The following is a 17,289-nucleotide window of genomic DNA, read 5'->3' on the forward strand; positions in this document are numbered from 1 at the left end:
ATTCAGGTTTTTTAATTCCCATGCCTCTACAATCTTGGTAAGTATCCCGTGGTCTGCTGCTTTTTGTCTTTTCCAGAAGTCCTTCATCTGTCATAGAAGTGGATTTACTCTTTACTCATTCTCAGTTCATCTCTCGTTTCTTTCCAGGCTGTCTGAGATCTGAACTTCTTTTCCTTATTCTGCATTATTTTTCTTTAAAGAACTTTATCACTACCTGATATCTGTCTGTTTCTTTACACATATATCTATCCATCCATCCAATCTAGCAAGAAACCCCTATACTAGATTGTAAGCCTTATAGAGCCAGGCTTCTACGTGGCTTGTTTAGTTCTGTGTCCCTGGTTCCTAGAAAGGTACTTGACTCAAGAAATTTTGAACATTTTTTAATTTGTGGGTTTTTTTAATCTTCACCGGAGGATATTTTTTCCATTGCTTTTTCAGAGAGAGTGGAAGGCGGGGCGGGGGGTGGGGGGGGCATCGATGTGAGAGAGACACCACATCAAGTGGTGGCCGCCCTTCTGCTCATGCCCTTACTGGGGCCGAGCCTGCAGCCGAGTTAGGTGCCCTTGGCTGGAACCAAACCCGAGACCCTTCGTTCCTCATGCTGATGCTCTAACCACTGAGCCAAACCAGCTAGGGCTGAACATTATTTTTTAAACAAGTGAGTCTGATTGAAAAGCTTTACTTTTTCATCGTGTAACTTACTCTGTTCCACATTGATCTCCCTTTTCACTTAAAATCATTGAAAATATAATAGTGTTCAAAATTGCTTTAATTTGTTGGCTTATAGTTACTGTAAACTAAAATATTAGATGACTGTCACCTGAGGAATGAAGATACCCTTAATTTCATGATTAAATATTTTTTAATAATTTTAAAATTAAGCTATATTTAAAGTAGGTGAGATTTTCTCATACTTTAGTTATTAATGATTCTTAGCCAGTTTCTTGGATTAATTTTGTCCATTCAGTGCTAGGTATAACCAACATAATATTTCGTAATGAATTACCTTTTAATTGTTCTCTCATTTTTTATTTTGCTCTCTTTTTGCAATTAGATTCAAAATTCTTTGGGGCAGAGGACATCTCTTTGTACCTTATTAAAGTAAATGGCAGTTTAAATGTAAAATGAAATCCCATCAAAGTAAAATCTTTTAATCAAATCCCACTTCTGTAGCTATTGCCAGAAATCTTTCCCTGCTCCTTGAAGTGTTTTGGAAGCCATTACACACCTAAGGCATAACTTACAGGTCCTGTTCTCTTGCTCACTCTTAAAATCAAACTAATATTTTTGAGAGTACCTCAACCCTCCCAGATACGTTTATCTTCTTGCTATTTATTTAGAGAGGCATTCCAAACAGTGTGCTGTGTGTCCTACATTATTATCTAGGTTACTCTAAGTGCTTTGTTAGAGTTTGCTAGTGAGAAAGTCTGTTCTTTAGGAAGTTGTCTTCATTATAACTTTAATCTTAATAGACAATACTGTAGTATTGAAATTATGCCTTCCTATACACTCAACCCTTTTCTGTCCCCATTTTTCACTCTGGCTTATTCTTTATTTTTTAGATATTTTTATGTAACTGCTAGTTGCTTCAAGATGGGTATTAAGTACTTCTATTTCATGCCTAACACTGCTTTTTAATATATGTGTGTGTGTGTGCGTGTGTGTGTATGGTACATTAGTGAATCTTCCTAGATATTTGACCACATGGAAAATACTAGATTCCTGTGGTTAAAGGTTTTTTCCCCACCCTCTTCTGTGTTTCCTCATAGTTTTGCTCACTTTTTGATTGGTTGTTGCAGGTTACTAGTGGGTCTGTTATTTAACTTGGAAAGAATGGGGACTCATACCTTCTCTTGCTGGTGCTCTGTATAAATATTACTGGTACTTATATGTAAATTGAAATGTCCATTGCTGACCAATAGTTGTAAATGCTTTCTGCATTGCAGTATGCAGCTATTACTTTACTAAGCATGAAGACACTTAACCTATTAGTTTCAGTTTTCTTTTGAAAGTCACTGTGATGTGAAGTAACATTTTTAAAAAGAATGTTTATAAGGCAATATAGATGTTGAAGATCATTGCAGGGGAGAGTTGTTGTACTAGTTATGTTCTTATCACTTGTATGAGAAACAGTGATTCCTCATCAGCCTTTTTTCCCAAAGGCAATATGAAAACCACAGAGTGTTACATTGGGGCATTTAACTTTTAAAATAAGCATATTTTTATATGTTTCTTGATTGGTATTGGGTGTTTTTTTAATGGAAGATTGCCGGTTTTGTTTATGAAGGATAAGGCTAAAGATGCAAAATGGCTGCTGTGTTTTTGTTCGTAATGGCAATTTTAAGTAAGTCTGACATCAGTTAAGTGTCTGAAAGGAAACAGTGGCTTGTTGTGAGTGCTTTTTACTTTTCTAAATAGGGGCACTGTTGGCTTTAGATACTGGATAATTCGAGTCTTACCAAAAAATGGCCTTTTTAATGACTTTCTTGTGTGTAAGAACTAACGGCTGTCTTTGCTTTTAGGCTAGTTTTATGAGGTTTTTCCCCCTACTTTCTTGGTGTGTTAATTGTGGGTGTTGGCAGTGCCTCTTCTGTCAGCTGATATGCCCAGCTGTGTTTCTGTGAAGGCCTTTTGCTCTGTCAGCAGTGTATTGTGCTCATTCATCCTTGCCTAGTAGAAGATGCCATGAGGGAATTTACTTTAGGGATTGGGGTTTAGTATCATAGCTGAGAATGGTTCTGGAGTCCCCAGCATACACCAGAGTCAGTCAAAATTAAAACTATTAAGGAGTCCCATTTGGTGATGACTGTTGTTAATAAGACAACCTGTAGAATTAGACCATTTTAATGGTTGTTTTGCTGAGGACGTTTTTCTAAAAGCTAAAAATCTAATTTCTTGCCTTGAAACCAGAACATAGATGTAAAATCTTAGGTGACTGAAGTTCTACAAAATCTTCATGATGAACGTCAGTGACCATGTAGAGCACTGTAGGTATAGAAAGCACAGGGGTATATTGACTGTGTAACATTTACTAGAGAAGTCTCTTTTTAAAAGTTTCTCTATTCTCACTTTAACTTTTTCCTGTATGTTAAAATATAGCCATAAATTCTAGCTGAGTTGAAATTAATTGGGATTATAGATTTTTGAGAGGAAACAAAGCACCAACCTTGGAGTCAGCAGATCTACATTTGGGACTATTAGTGTCCTAGGGCTGCCATAACTAAGTAAGTGTATTACAAACTTGATGGATTAAAATAATAGAGGTTTATTCTTGTTTATTCTTTCACATTTCTATGAGGTTGGGAGTCCACAAAAACAAGGGCCATGCTCCTTCCAGATTCTCCAGAGAAGGACCCTTCCTTGCCTCTTGCAGCTTTTGGTATCTAAAGTTGTTCTCAGTTTGCAACTGCAATGCTTCAATCTCTGCCTGTGTCACATGGCATTCTCCCTGTGTCTCTGTCTTTGCGGGGCATTTTCCTCTAAGACTGTCAGGTCTTCAGACTCCTGCTCTCATGAAAACATGTGATTTAACAATACATTTTAGTGTGGGGCTCTCATAGAGATCTCATAGAGTCTTGTGACTTTGAATGATATCTGAATGCAGTAAGCAAGGTTTTTGTTGTTTTAACTTCAAGTGAAAGAAAATTTGTTTTGGAGAGTTGATCACTTTACTCAAAATTATTCTGCCTCTGAATGATTATCCATGATTGCTCTGAAGGGGGAGGAGGAGACATCTTACCAATTAAGTTGTACCTTAATCTGTCTCTTTGTGAATGATATTTGAATCCCCAAACCCAGACATGCTGCCCTGCCCTCCTATGTGTAGCTGCTTGTGTAATTCCATCATCTTTCCCATTGTCTTTGAACATTTGTTTGTGAGAACAAGGTATGGATTTGGAAAATGACTCACCCACTGATATAACTGAAAATTATTTCTAAACCTACCGATTGATCTTGGCATCCAAAACAGCAAATTGCATATACTTGTGGTGTAGTATTTGCTGAAACTCATTAGCTATTCATTTTCTGTAGTGTTTTTCTTAAAAAAATAAAAAGGTAGATATGAGATCACTTTCAACCAACAAAGACAGATTTGGGGGTTTGAAATCTTTTATAGGATTTGAATGTTGAAGTATGAATTGAAACTTTCCATTTAATCAATTTTGATTTAATGTTCAATTGAACACCCATAAAGAGGACAGTTCATTTTATAATAGCTCTGGCTTACCTGACTCTGCAGTCTCATACAGGGGGGAAGAAAAAATAAAAATTTGTTCTGAACTAAAATGGCTCATGTTTGGTTTGAATACTCCAGAAGTCTGCTGAGAGAAGGAGATACATATATGAAAATGAACATCTTGGTTTTTCAGGAACTGTCTTTGAGGGAATAACTAAGATAATGTTATTGAGTTCAGCAGTCTACTTGCCTTACCATATATACATTCAAGTTAAGTGATGGGAGAAAATTCTAAGAATCAAGCAAGCATATTCAAGCAGGAAGCAGAATAAAAAATCTTAAATTTAATTTCCTAAATTCTGGGCAGTTAGACTAGGTGACCTCTAAGGTCACTTTCTCCTCCCAGAGTATACACATCAGCTGCACCATGTCTAGGTAACAGACAGGAGCCAGCTCTTTGTGCAAATAATGTGATCACTGAGGATAGGACTTTCCACGCTCTGTGAAGCAGGAAGGAAAGAATATTGCAGCTAGATGTGTTGGATCTGGACTGAGGTCAGAGTTTGCACAGCTTCTGACAGACGGCCTGGACACAGGAAGCCATCTTCCCACAGTTATAAAAACAACAACAACACAATTGTGCACTTCGTCCGCCTCACACGAACCACACAGAATAAAAGTCTTAACCATGGGTCAGCTCATATCGACCTTTTTGGGTAAAAGACTTTATTCCTTTGGAATTTCAAAAACAAAATTTGTTATCTGAAAAACACATGCCATTGGATGCCCTTTAGCTTGGCATGTGACTGAAATTTTTGTTTTAATAATTCCATTTTCTACAAAGGCTGCCTTTATATTTATTAAAGATGACAAAACAAAAACCACTTCTTCTTTCATTACATTTTCCGCTTTCATGTTCTGTCATTCTGAGCTCTTTTTTTCTTTCCCTCTCTCTGTCTTCTTTTCCCCCAGCTGTCGGCAGCATCCAGCCCCTCCAGTCACAGTCCTCACAGAGCTTCAGGAAAGGACCCTTTTGCAGAGCTCTCTTTGGAGGATTTCTTATAAATCACTTTAGGTATTGCTGCTTGTTGGGGGAGAGGGGGACTTAAGCACTTTTAAAAATTACCAACCATTAAGCACCATTCACTCTCCTTAGTTTCTGCACAGGACTCGAGGTCCCCTCTCCTCCTCCTCCTCCTCTGTTCTTTAAGTGGAGCGTAAGAATAGATGGAGACAGGACACAAATGACAAATAACTTTTGGAAACTGTCTTTAATATAATTAGGTGTTTACATGTGCGCATCCACTGCTCACAGCAGATGGATGAGATCAGATACCACCCTTAAAAACTGGGTGTTTTAGTCAGTTTAAAAGAATTATAGAGAACAACACAATTCTACACATTGGCTTAGAGCTTACTTAGGAGTATCTTTGGTTTAACATAATGGCCAGGGTTAGTGGGACAGATTCATTTTAACAACTTCTTCAAAGGATTACATTTTTATGTGTGCCTTTTCATCTGAAAATAGTAACATTTTCCCAAAAAAAAACCCAAAACAGCTTATATTATTACTACTATTTTTTTAGTTAAGGGCAAGTGAATCCTTGGGGCCTCTTTGATAGAAGGATCCTGGACCTAATCCACACTGCCCACTTTTGCTGGAAGATGGTGTAATTGTTCTTGCTGCTGTAGCCCCGTGTAGGTTACACCTTCTAGATCCTGAGTTTGTACTCTTCTGATTTGATAATTGGCACTTCTACTTCTGTACTGTCTGTGGGTGAGCAGTTAATGGATATCATGAGTAAAGTGTCTGAGTGAACAGTGACACCAATTGAAAAGTATTTCCTTGTGGATTTTTCAGATTTTTACTTATATTGTAAAGAAATGATTTAGTAAACATAGTATTACTATTCCCTTAATTATCTCTAATTTTATGATCTCATTTGGAAGTAATGTTTCAAATTTTGCTTTCCTAAAAGAGATTTTTACATGGAGTATTTGTGTTCATGGAGAGATTTTCTGAATTTATGAAAAAACTGTTCATTTTTCTTGCTTCTACCCCTCGGTTTTTAGTAATTAGAAAGATATTTGTAATTATGCTTCAAATATTGAATTATGGCACATGATAAATTGATAATACTGACTTTGTTTTATAACCACGGTTTGTGATAAGCATGCTATGAGTACTTCTGAGCCAGTTGAATGGTAAAGCCATGAAGCATTTTTATTTGTGAGAAGACACCCTACAATGCAATGAATTCACTTACGCTTTTTTTTCTTTCTTCCAGATACAGTTTATGTAACTAGATGGAAGAGAATGGAATTACTCCAAAAAGACAAGTGCTCAAGCAGCAAATACTTCCAGCAAAATTCAAACTGCTGTCTCTTAAACTCTCTTCTTCCATTAGAATGCTACAGTAACAGTGGAGGCCCATGAAGGAAGTTGGGACTAGTCTATAGGAGAACATATTAATACAGTTTATAAAGCCAAGAATTGCCATGATTTCAGACTAAGATCTGTCTTTTTGGTGACTAACCCTTCAGTTCTTTCAACTTCTATTAATACCCATAATCAGTAACCTACCAAGAAAAGCCCTTATTTGGAAAGTGCGAAATTTGTATTTGGAAAAGCTGCCTGGAGAGAGAAGAGCTGTGTCCTTGACTGTAATGCAACAGGACTCGGGGGGCATCAAAATCATAACTCTTAATTATGCAGTATCTTCCTTTCTCCAGTCCTGACAGAAACAATAACTAAAGTTAACTTTTCTTTTTTTAAAAAATTATATATTCAGTTTGCAGTAGACATTCCTTAAGTATTTGTATTTATTTATGATTATCAATTTACGTAACATTAATATTGTATCAAACCTCCTTATGAAAATGAGTATGGATGTACACAGTATGTTTGATTTTTATCCACACGAATGAATCTGATTCAGAATGCTTTTCAGCTGTCGCACAGAGCACTAAATATTTTAAGGCAGGTCCGTAGGTCTGACTCGCCTAAGGATTTTCAGTCTCTATGGGATTTAGGAAAGCATTATAAATGCATTAATTCTTATAGTCAATTCTGTGCCTAGGATTTTGCAAGGGAACAGTTCACTGACTAGGAAAAGCACTACATTTTAAATTCAGCATTAGTGCATCGGGAAGGAACTTTACTGCTTTGTGCTTGGCATGTCATTATTTTCCATTTGACATTAGGGCCTTTCCAAAATGAATGTGAGGAATTGCTTTCACTTCAAGACTTTCCTTCTGCTCAGTAAAACTCTCGGAGGTGTTGTGGGGGGAGGGAAGGGGACAGAATCCTCAAATCTTTTATTTGGCTCATGCCATGTTATGATCATGTACCTTTTAAATAAGGGGAAATAATATCTTTTAAAGTTAATGTCTAGCCAAGAGTTTAGTTAACGAAGAAATAAACTGCACTGTTGATCGGTGCTTTGTGTAAATACATCTTAACATCTGGGTTGAGAGGGGCCTTAAGAAGGAAAGTTTGTTGTAGGAAAGCAATTCTGTACATGAGTTTAAGCATACTTGTTGCATTGTCTCTGCAGATTCTATTTTTGTTTACAATATTAAAATGTATGTTAGCAAAAATGGGTGGATTTTCAAATAAAATGCAGCTTCCACAAAACTTTTGTTACGTTATTCTGGTCTGAGGTGCATTATTTTTTTCTTTATCATAAGTATCATCATTTTTTTGCTAATAAAAGTATATGCAGGTGGTTATATTTTCTGATTTAATAGAATGTAAATTTAATCCTGTTCTTAATTTTATTTCCAAAGACTTATCTTTGTACTTTTGGTTACCTTCTGGGCTTTTACTGATAAACTGAACTACTTATTAAAAATGTTCATTTTTGTCTTTTGATCAGATGCTTTTGGTCAGGTAAGTTAAAAGGAGAGAATGCTTTGAGTTTGCATATTGATGCATGTGGTTATGTCTGCCAAAGAAACCTCTGACTGTATCATGTTTCATGTTGAATAGTGAGTAGGATTCAGAGTACGTAATAGGGGATTAAAAGCTTTGTGTATTGAGAAATGTTTGCCTAATATTTGCCATGGTTGGAAAAAATTGCCTTTAGTCAATATACTTTGTTAATTTGACCAGTTTTTAAGTTTCACAATTATTAAACCATATTCATACTAATTGGGAAATTGTACTTTTGTAAGTTAACTTCTTTAACATTTTCACAGGTTTTGATTTGTCTCTGCTGGTGTTTGAGTGGGTGTTACATTTGAGGTCTATGGCTTGTTCCTTATATATTTCCTTACGTTTTTTAGTATGTTTTCGTTTATGATAATGCTTCGTAAACATTTCTATCTTATTGTTCAAACAACTTTTGGGCTTCTTGAATAGGTAGGTAGTGTCCATATTTTACCCATTTTACAGATTAAAATCAGAAACTAGAAAAGAAACTTGTTCAGATTGATAAGCTACCAGGCAGAGGAGTCAGGTGTTTGGTTTCATGATTCATTGTTTTCTCTGTGACCTGCTGCTGTTAATTCAAATGTATAAACTGAAAAGGGAATTTTTTCCCTCTTTGATCTAGACTGGTGACCACTCTTTATTCCCAGATAATCTCCTATGGTTCACATTTCCTGTACCTTTTCTGATGCCCAGACATCACTGACAAGGAAGAATACAAAACATGTGATTATATTAACTTTAATCAAAATATAACAGGTGAGGTGAATCAGTTGTTGAATGCTACCTAGATCAGATTATAAACATGTACTCGTCCACACCATCTTACTGTCCAACTAGCAAAGTTGGTAGTGGCTATAGAGAGAGGGAGAGGTAAGATATTAGCAGAGGGCAGCTATACCCATCCCAAATCATTTTCAAAATTAGTTTTTGGATTTATCACAGAGTCTGTGAAGAGGCCACAGCACTCAGCCCGGTGAGCTTACTCTTACCTTCTTGAAAAGGTGGCACCACCGCTTCCAGCAGTGGCCTCTGCAACTGGCTTAGGTCTTCCTTCTGCCACACTTGCTCCTTTTACGGGTCTGACTGGCCCTTCTGGAATTCTGAATGGAAAGGCTGCAGTGCCATCTTCCGTGCATTCTCTCAGAAAACCTCAAGCTGGTTTCTTGCCATTATTAAGTAGTGTTCTACTTGGTGTGTTGCCAGTCAGAAATGTTTTCTAAGTTGCTGGCTGGTGTTTCCAGTCTAATTCTGGTATAAGCACTTAGTAAATGTTCCATTTGTTACAGATGTAGCACGCAGGTGTAGTTTTTATGCTGTGTGAAACTACCCACATTGTCAAAAGTTGTGTAAAGCTCTTCCTAGGGTGTTTTTTGGGGGGCAGATGTTACTATCTTGAGGCAGAGAGCTAGTAGGAAAGAAAAGCAAGGAGAAAGTTGCATAGATCTTTGATTCCTAATAAGTTCTCATTCAAATAGGTTTTTTTTAATCTGTTACAAGAGCTAATTTCAAAGTTGGGTTTTGTTTTTAATATATCTTTATTGACTTCAGAGAGAGGAAGGGAGGGAGAGAGAGAGAGAGAGAGAGAGAGAGAGAGAGAAACATCAGTGGTGAGAGTCATTGATCGGCTGCTTCCTGCACGCCCCCTACTGGGGATTGAGCCCGAAACCCGGGCATGTGCCCTGACCAGGAATCAAACCTGGATCTCCTGGATCCTAGGTCAATGCTCAACTCCTTAGCCATGCCAGCTGGGCGCAAAGTTGGTTTTGAAACAAAAATTACTATGTGAGAATCACCCAGGGAGCTAAACCCTGCCCTCTCTCAGCCTTTTACAGTGAGACACACCTCCTCCCTTGGGCCTGGGCAGTTGGCAGCTGTCCTGTACTACCAGTAAATAAGCATTGTATTATTTTGTCCTTGACTGGGACTGTAGGAAGTGAAATAGCTGGAGAAGCAAGCAGCCTCTACTCCCCTTCATGCACCCAGACGCCAGGTTTCTGCACTCGTGTGCAGAATTTACAGTTCATTTCCTTGGCCTTTCAAGAACGCTGCATGGAAGCATGAAGCACACTACCCGGGCTCAGCCAGCCAGTTTAGTGGCCATCCTAAAAGACAAAATCTCTTCTATGATCACTTTTGTCATAAAGTAGGGTTCTGGCACAGAGCTCCTAAAATTCATAATTTCCTAAGTGCTCGGAGCACCAGGATTATCTTTGTTCTAGTACTTGGTCTTCTTTTTTTTTTTTAATCGTTACCCGAGGGTATTGCCATTGCTTTTCAGAGATAGTGGAGGGGAGGGGAGGAGAGAGAAACATCTGTTGGTTGCCCCTGACCCAACCCAGGCTGGGGATCGAGTCCAAGGTACATGCCCTTGGCTGGAATTGAACCCAGATCCCTTCAGTCTGCGGGCTATCGCTCTAACCACTGAGCCAAACCCGCTAGGGCTCTAGTACTTGGTTTTCGACCCTCAGATTCTGACACCGCTCCTGAATCCCTGGGAATTTCCTGTGTGATAGTAGTGAGGTGGCTCTTGTTAGGCTTCTGAATAGCTTTAGAATGGAGGCCGTTCACCAAAAAAGACCTAGCCGTGATTAAAAGCTTGGGACTTTCAGTCCCAACCCCATCCTCCAGGAAGGGGAGGGACAGACACTGAGTGAGTGATCATGCCCATGTGTTGAGGCTGTCATAAAAATACCAAAATTAAGGGATTTCAAGAGCCGGGTTGGTGAACACATCCATGCGCCAGGAGGGTAATGCGCCCCAACTCGGACAGAAGCTCCTACACTCAGGACTCCTCCAGATTTGACGCTGTGTGTCTCTTCATGTAGCTGTTCATGTGTATCTTTTTATCATAGCCTTTATTACATAACCTGGCAAATTGAATCCAAGAAGAGGGTCACAGAAACCCTGATTATAGCTGCCAGTCAGAAGCACAGGTGACGATCTGAACTTGGAATTAGCATCTGAAGGGGGGAGCACAATCTGTGAGACTGCCTTTAACATGGGGTGGCATCTGTGCTAACTATTGTAAGAATTATAGGACACCTGGTGTTCTATAATTGATATGGAAAACCCACAAACCTGTCAGAAGTATTAAAGAGATGGACTATTAATTTTACTAGCACCATATCTAGAGAAAGGGAGCAGAGTTTCCTCCAACATATACCAACATGAATTCAGGTGGGTTAAAGAGTATATGTTTAGGGAATTATAAAGATGAAAATATAGGTGATGACCTCAGTCAAATAAAAGGGAAAGGCTATGATAAAAAAAATTTCAAAGAAATACTAATGACCAATGAAAACAGTTTGTCTTTAGTAGTAACTACAGATTTTAAAGGAGAACAATAGTGCTCTCCAAGTTTAGTGCTGTTAGTGCCTTTATATATGTATTTGTTCATTTACTCAAGTCTGTGATAGAGGCACTTTTTTAATACCTATCTTATCAATGAGGAACAGGCTTGGAGAGGGTAAGTCACTGTGTGATCTTGATCAACTGGCTGAGCTGTGACCCTGAGCCTCTGCAGTCTGGCTCGGGTCTGCTCATAACCACTGTGCTGTGTGCTGGTGGAGAGGGTGCTGTTTTGCCTGCAAACAGCATTTGTATTTATAACAGCGTTCCTACCCTTGGTCTAAAAGTTACCCTTTAGGAAGTTTACCCAGGAAATAACCTGGGGCTGAGGTTTTGGCTAGGGGACTTGTCTTGAATTGTTGCATTAGCGTAAGTTTAAAAACAGGGATTGTCCATATCAACGAATAGGAGGTCAGGTTAATGTGAAGCATCGCTCCCTGAAGCCACCCCCTGAGACCATGAGCAACACAAAACCACCTCCATCTCGCGGCCCTGCTTACAGCTGCAGAGCGAGTCTGCAGCTCCTGACTGCTTTCATCCCAGGTTGGAGGCCAGTCCACACTCCAGGCTCTGACACTTCCCAGGCCAAGCAAAGGTAAAAGGAGATACTTCTGTTTGCCAACCCTTCTGGGTCAGGGACCCAAACCAAGGTCCTGCCCAGGGCCTTTCGTGCCAATAGAACAAAGATTGTTCAGAAAAGCTGAGCAGACACTATTCTTTGATGAAGGACTGGAGAAGGGCGAGCTCATGGCCAGCGTCTCCCAAGGTGGCAAGAGCCTGCTGTCTTGTGGGTGGTGTGGGGGGATGCATTTCTTACAGTCCCTCCGCCCTTTTGCACGTGACGTCCCACCACCATCTTGGTCCTTGCACTCAGCACCTGGGATTTGCCCTTGGGAATCCTTTCCGGTTCCTGTGATGTGTAGGTATTGAGAAACATTAGGGTCCTGTGGGTGATGGCCTGGAGATGAGGGGGAGGAGGCAGTCTTCCCTGGAGACGAGGCGCTGGCCCCAGGTTAGGAGAACAAGAGTCTACCAGGCGCCCCTGGCGAGCTCAGGCCTGAGCTGGAGGAGGTAAGGGCAGCTCTCGTCCTGGGTTACGGGAAACCAGGGGACCCACAAGGCATTTAGTTTCGCATTATTCAGGCAGCTTCTCGGGCGTGGTTTCTTGATTGCAAGCCTTAGCTTAAGCCTCACAGTTTCCACGCTTGATAATTTCCCCCCAAATGTAGCTTCCTGAGAAGGGAGGGGGTGATCAATCACAAGGGCATTCATGTGTTTGGCTGGCTCCAGCCCCTCCCTTCAGTCCTGCAATGTAATCACTGGAATCCAGTGTGCCTGTGGCTCACTGCTCATCAAGTTGCCACGGCCTACAATCCCAGCCTTTCTCGTACGGTAAAACCTCGATACAACGGACTAGTTTGTGCCGGGGGTGTCCGTAAAAGCTGAAAGTCAGTTATATAATAAAGTAGGTTTTCCAAATGCATATGTTAAAATTGACAAATCAGTTTATCTGTTTTACATAGACACATTTGTGTAATTAACGTATGAAAAGTTTTAATTTCACAGAAAAATTTTCTGTATTACAGTAATTTTAAATTTATATGGAACAGGTCTAATAAGTGCAGTTATCAGTCACTGCAAGTAAACAAATGCAAACAGGGCGTGGCTTAGGGCACCTGGGCACATCAGCTGGCACTCCTTAAAACTGCTGTAGAAAGTCATGCCACGGGGACAGCAGAACCAGTTCCCGCATGTGATGCAGTATGATCACGGGCTAATCATTCCTGAACATTGTTTACAAGCAGTGACTCTTGGGTTTAATTGTGTTAAACTATAGTTGTAGATACGTAATATTTGTTTATGTCTGTGAAATTACTAATGTTTTTTCGAACATATGGCCTATTTGCTAAAATTTGTTAAAAATAACAGTGAATTAATAACAAAAAATCAACCTGTTAATAATAAGGCGATCTTGGTTAAAAGAATTTTAAAATTAACAAGGTGTTAATTTCACAAAATCAAGAAATTTTGTCCATTAAATCCGAAGTCCATTTATTCGAGGTCCGAAAAATCAAGGGTGTACTGTACCTCCACTCTTGAAACTTGTGCTCAGGCCAACTTTTTATTTTCATTGCCACCTAATAGAACCCAAATTCTCTGCCCCTTTGCATCTATATTTTCTACCTGTTTTTCCTGTTCTGTTAGCAACTCTGATTATTTTTAGGGGCGTTGTGAATTGGACAGCCCTTTCAGAAAATCATTAAAAATGTTTGTATTCTTTGCTATGTAAACCCACTTCTGGAAATCTACAGAAATTAATCCAAACTATAGAAAATCCTTTCTGCAGAAGACTGCCCATCACAGCTATTGAGATTACCAAAGAACAGCTGCGTGGAGTAAGAAAAATGTCAATATGAGTCCTGGAGAATATCTCCATTATTAAAGGGTAGTAAACAATTAATGGAGACCAGGAAAGAACAGTCAGAGCTGGAGAAAATCCAGGTAAGTGATGTCAAGGACATAGTTGAAGAAGTAGGGGCTGGTCAGCACAAGTGGAATACTCAAACCTGCCCATGGATGAGCTGCAGCAGTTAGGAACTTACACCTTCCCCCTCGCTACACGCAGGCATTGGCAGGGGCAGAAGCCAGACTGCATGGAACTGAGGAATGGGAGGAATTGTGGAGGCACCAAGCTTGGCCAGGAACTAAAAGAGGTAAAGGACAGTAAACGGAGCACAGGCCAAGGGAGAGTTTAAGATGAAAGTAAAGTCACTTCCGTTCATCCACTCAACATACTGAGTGCCTTCTAGGAGCCAGGAGTTTTCAGTGCAGAAATCAGTAAGACGGGGTTTTGCTTCTATGGAGCTTATTTTCTTGTGGGAGCAGGCCCTGAAATCTTTCATGACAAGGGATGAGTGCTGTAGGAAAAAGGGTGAAGGGATAGAGTCAGATCATCACTGTACACTTCAAATACTTCAAATATTATTTGTCAGTTATATCACAAAGCTAAAAAAAAATGGAAAGAAATGTACTAATGGCAGTCATTAGAGTCGGAGTTAAGGAAATAAAGATGCAATGAGATTGGCTACAAAGTTGGTGGGAGGAAGGGAGACATCGAGTGGTTAGGACTGGAGATGAGACGAGGTGGGAAAAGGAGGAGAGGCAGAGAGCCCAGGATCTGGACTCGACCGCGGACGGCGGGCAGGAGATTCTTTCCTCTGCAGAGCACCCCCTCCCTGCCGAAAGCGGCTCCACGAGCCAAGCCCCTGCCGCTCCAGGCGGTGCGGCGGAGCCGAACGGTGTGGACTCTGCGGCCACACTGCGCGTCTCAACACTCGTTTGGGCAAGTCACTCTCCCGCTGCCTCCGTTTCTTCATGTGTAAAATCGCATCACGATGCCTACCCGTGGGGCTGTTGTATTTAATGAATCAGTAAATGGAAGCTCTTAGAACAGCCTGGCCCATGATCAAGGTTCAGTACATAATTCCTATCGTTTTTATTCGGTTGATTCTGGAGGCAAAAACACCTGTGTTCGGATTCTGACACTGCCCCTTGACTAGCTGGGAACTTTTGGAAAAGCGATTAAATTTCCCTGCATCTGTAAGATGGGAATAGTTATAGACCAACCTCACAGGGTCGTAAGAAGGCTCAACTGGGTTAATGTACGTAAGTGCATCTAATCAGCACTTTAAGTGCATGCTATTATCAGCATTACTGAAGAGCCTTCGAAACTTTCAGTTTGGGGAACTGCCCGCTTTGCTGTTTGCATGCTTGACATCAGCCGAGCGCTGGTCAAGACCTCGGGAGCTGCTTCCCAAGCAGAACCTGAAGCCCTGACTCCGCGTCCTCCCACCGGCAGGAGTCCTTGGGCCCCAGGCAGCCTCAGTCATACTGTAGTTTGGTGTGACAGAGCACTTTGAAGCTAGCCAGCCCCACATCTAGGTGGACTTGGGTCAGCAACTTTAGATGCCCTCTTATAAAACAGAACGGCGCTGGGGTGGGGGAGTGGGTGGGGAGAGATTAACCTAAGAACATACGCATACATGCATAACCCATGGACACAGACGATAGTGCAGTGAGGGCCTGCGGAGGGGTGGGAGTGGGGTGCAGAGGGGTCAGTGGGGGAAAAAGGGGGACATCTGTAATACTTTCAACAATAAAGGTAAATTTAAAAAAAAGAATTTCTAAAGTAGTTTGAGCCCCCCCCCCCATTTTTTTTAACGGGGAATAAATACCTACCCAGGCCTTATTTAATGTCATACAGACAGCTTTTTACTATTGAAAACATTGACTTCTGGTGAGGTCATGTTAATCTCTGTATTAGGATTAGGTTTGGCCGTGTGTAACAGAAAATCCACACTAACAATTCAAACAAGACAAGTTTATTTTCTCTCTCACATAAAAGTCTGAGCTGGAGAGCAGCTCTGCCCACAAGATGGGTAGGTGTTCACGTTCAGGTGTTAGGTGTGCTGCTGTTCCACGTTTCTTAAGATGTTCCTCTCGTCTCACATCGACTGTGGCTGAGCAGCACAGGCACAGCCCATCAGCAGATGAAGGGAGGGAGAGAAGGGGAGGGGAAGGGAAGACCCAGAAGTTGGGCAGAACCTCTGCTCACAGTCTATGGGCCAGAACTTTGTCACGTGGCTTCAAGGGAAGCCCAGAAGTAGAATCTTTAATTTGGCTGACTCTGTACTCAGCTAAAACAGCTAAATGAATACATTATTATAGAAGACGGGGAGCATAGATTGGAAGAAAAACTAGTAGCCGCTGTCATAGTCATACAATTTTTATTAAAAGAATTGCTAATTTTTAAAATTTTTTTCTAATCAAAGACTTCAATACCTTACCGTGTCACATACTATAAGTTGAGATTTGAGAGATCTCCTAAAAAAGAATTATAGGTTATAGTTTTAAATTGGTAATATTTCAAAGAAATTAAACACTAAAGAGTGTCAAAAACTTTAAAAATGAACAACAGGCAAGTCCAAACTGCTAGTGCTCAGTAATGGTTACAAGACATGTTGAAAGTATGTCGAAAGTACGTACTTTCTCAGCAGACTTTAGACCCAGCTATATCCCACATTTGACATTGTTACATAAATAGCACAACAGTCACAGAAAACCCTTCTTAAGTGGCTAGAGAAAATGACTGAGGCAAAAATGACATGTAGCAAGAACATCAAAGGTCTGAAGTTAATTGCATACTTGCCCCAGAACCTCAGGCGAGGCTGAGACTGATTTGGTGCCTGAGGGTGTTAAGGTAACAATGCCTCGCTGGCCTCGGTCAGTCACACAAGGGATCTCAGCATAGTTCATTTTCATTTTTCTTAGGGGGGGAATGTGGCAAGGTCTAGCATGTTTTTATAGCTGAGACTGTACAAAAAGATGGCCCTAACCCAAGAAGGCAAGAGGTCAGTGAACTGAGCACAGGACTTGAGGAAGGAAATGCTGACAAAACCTTTTACTAAGAATCCGTGAGGATATCTGAATGTGCGTCCCTTTCAAACTCACTTTATCTGCTGGGAATCTGAAAACACGTCTGTGTGAAGAAACTTTAAAAGTACCTTGAAGTTTTTTACTCAGATCATAAGAACAGAATGACCTAAAACATAACCAACCTAAAGAGTTGTGGTAAAAAAAAAAAAAAAAAAAAGCCTTTCTGGGAACTTGAGCCTCACAAAGTCACGGGAATGGGAAATGGAAATTCTTAATCGAGTTAAAGTCACTAATATTTAGAAAGCCTCCGCTGCTGGAGGGCACATTTCCTTGAGTCTAGGGCAAAAGCCAGTTTTATTCCAAGAAAAATACAGAGAACTGTTGTGTTGAG

General features: G+C 40.4%; 1 protein-coding gene across 16 annotated transcripts in view; it reads left to right on the top strand.

Annotated features, from left to right (window-relative positions):
* The window catches only part of PICALM (phosphatidylinositol binding clathrin assembly protein), a 96,978-nt gene extending 88,645 nt beyond the window's left edge, over nucleotides 1–8,333 (top strand). For 13 of the 16 annotated variants that reach the window (XM_081153097.1, XM_081153096.1, XM_081153106.1 and 10 more), the window contains one exon: nucleotides 6,469–8,333. In XM_081153097.1, the coding sequence (XP_081009223.1) occupies nucleotides 6,469–6,483 (15 nt within the window). In that variant the 3' untranslated portion in view covers nucleotides 6,484–8,333. Of the gene's footprint in view, nucleotides 1–5,152; nucleotides 5,250–6,468 lie in introns of those variants that run through there. The other 3 variants (XM_081153101.1, XM_081153103.1, XM_081153102.1) reach the window with 1 other exon arrangement.
* Nucleotides 8,334–17,289: the final 8,956 nt, after the last annotated feature.

Source organism: Miniopterus schreibersii (assembly GCF_964146895.1).
Source record: "Miniopterus schreibersii genome assembly, chromosome: 12".
In the NCBI taxonomy this organism is placed as follows: domain Eukaryota; kingdom Metazoa; phylum Chordata; class Mammalia; order Chiroptera; family Miniopteridae; genus Miniopterus; species Miniopterus schreibersii.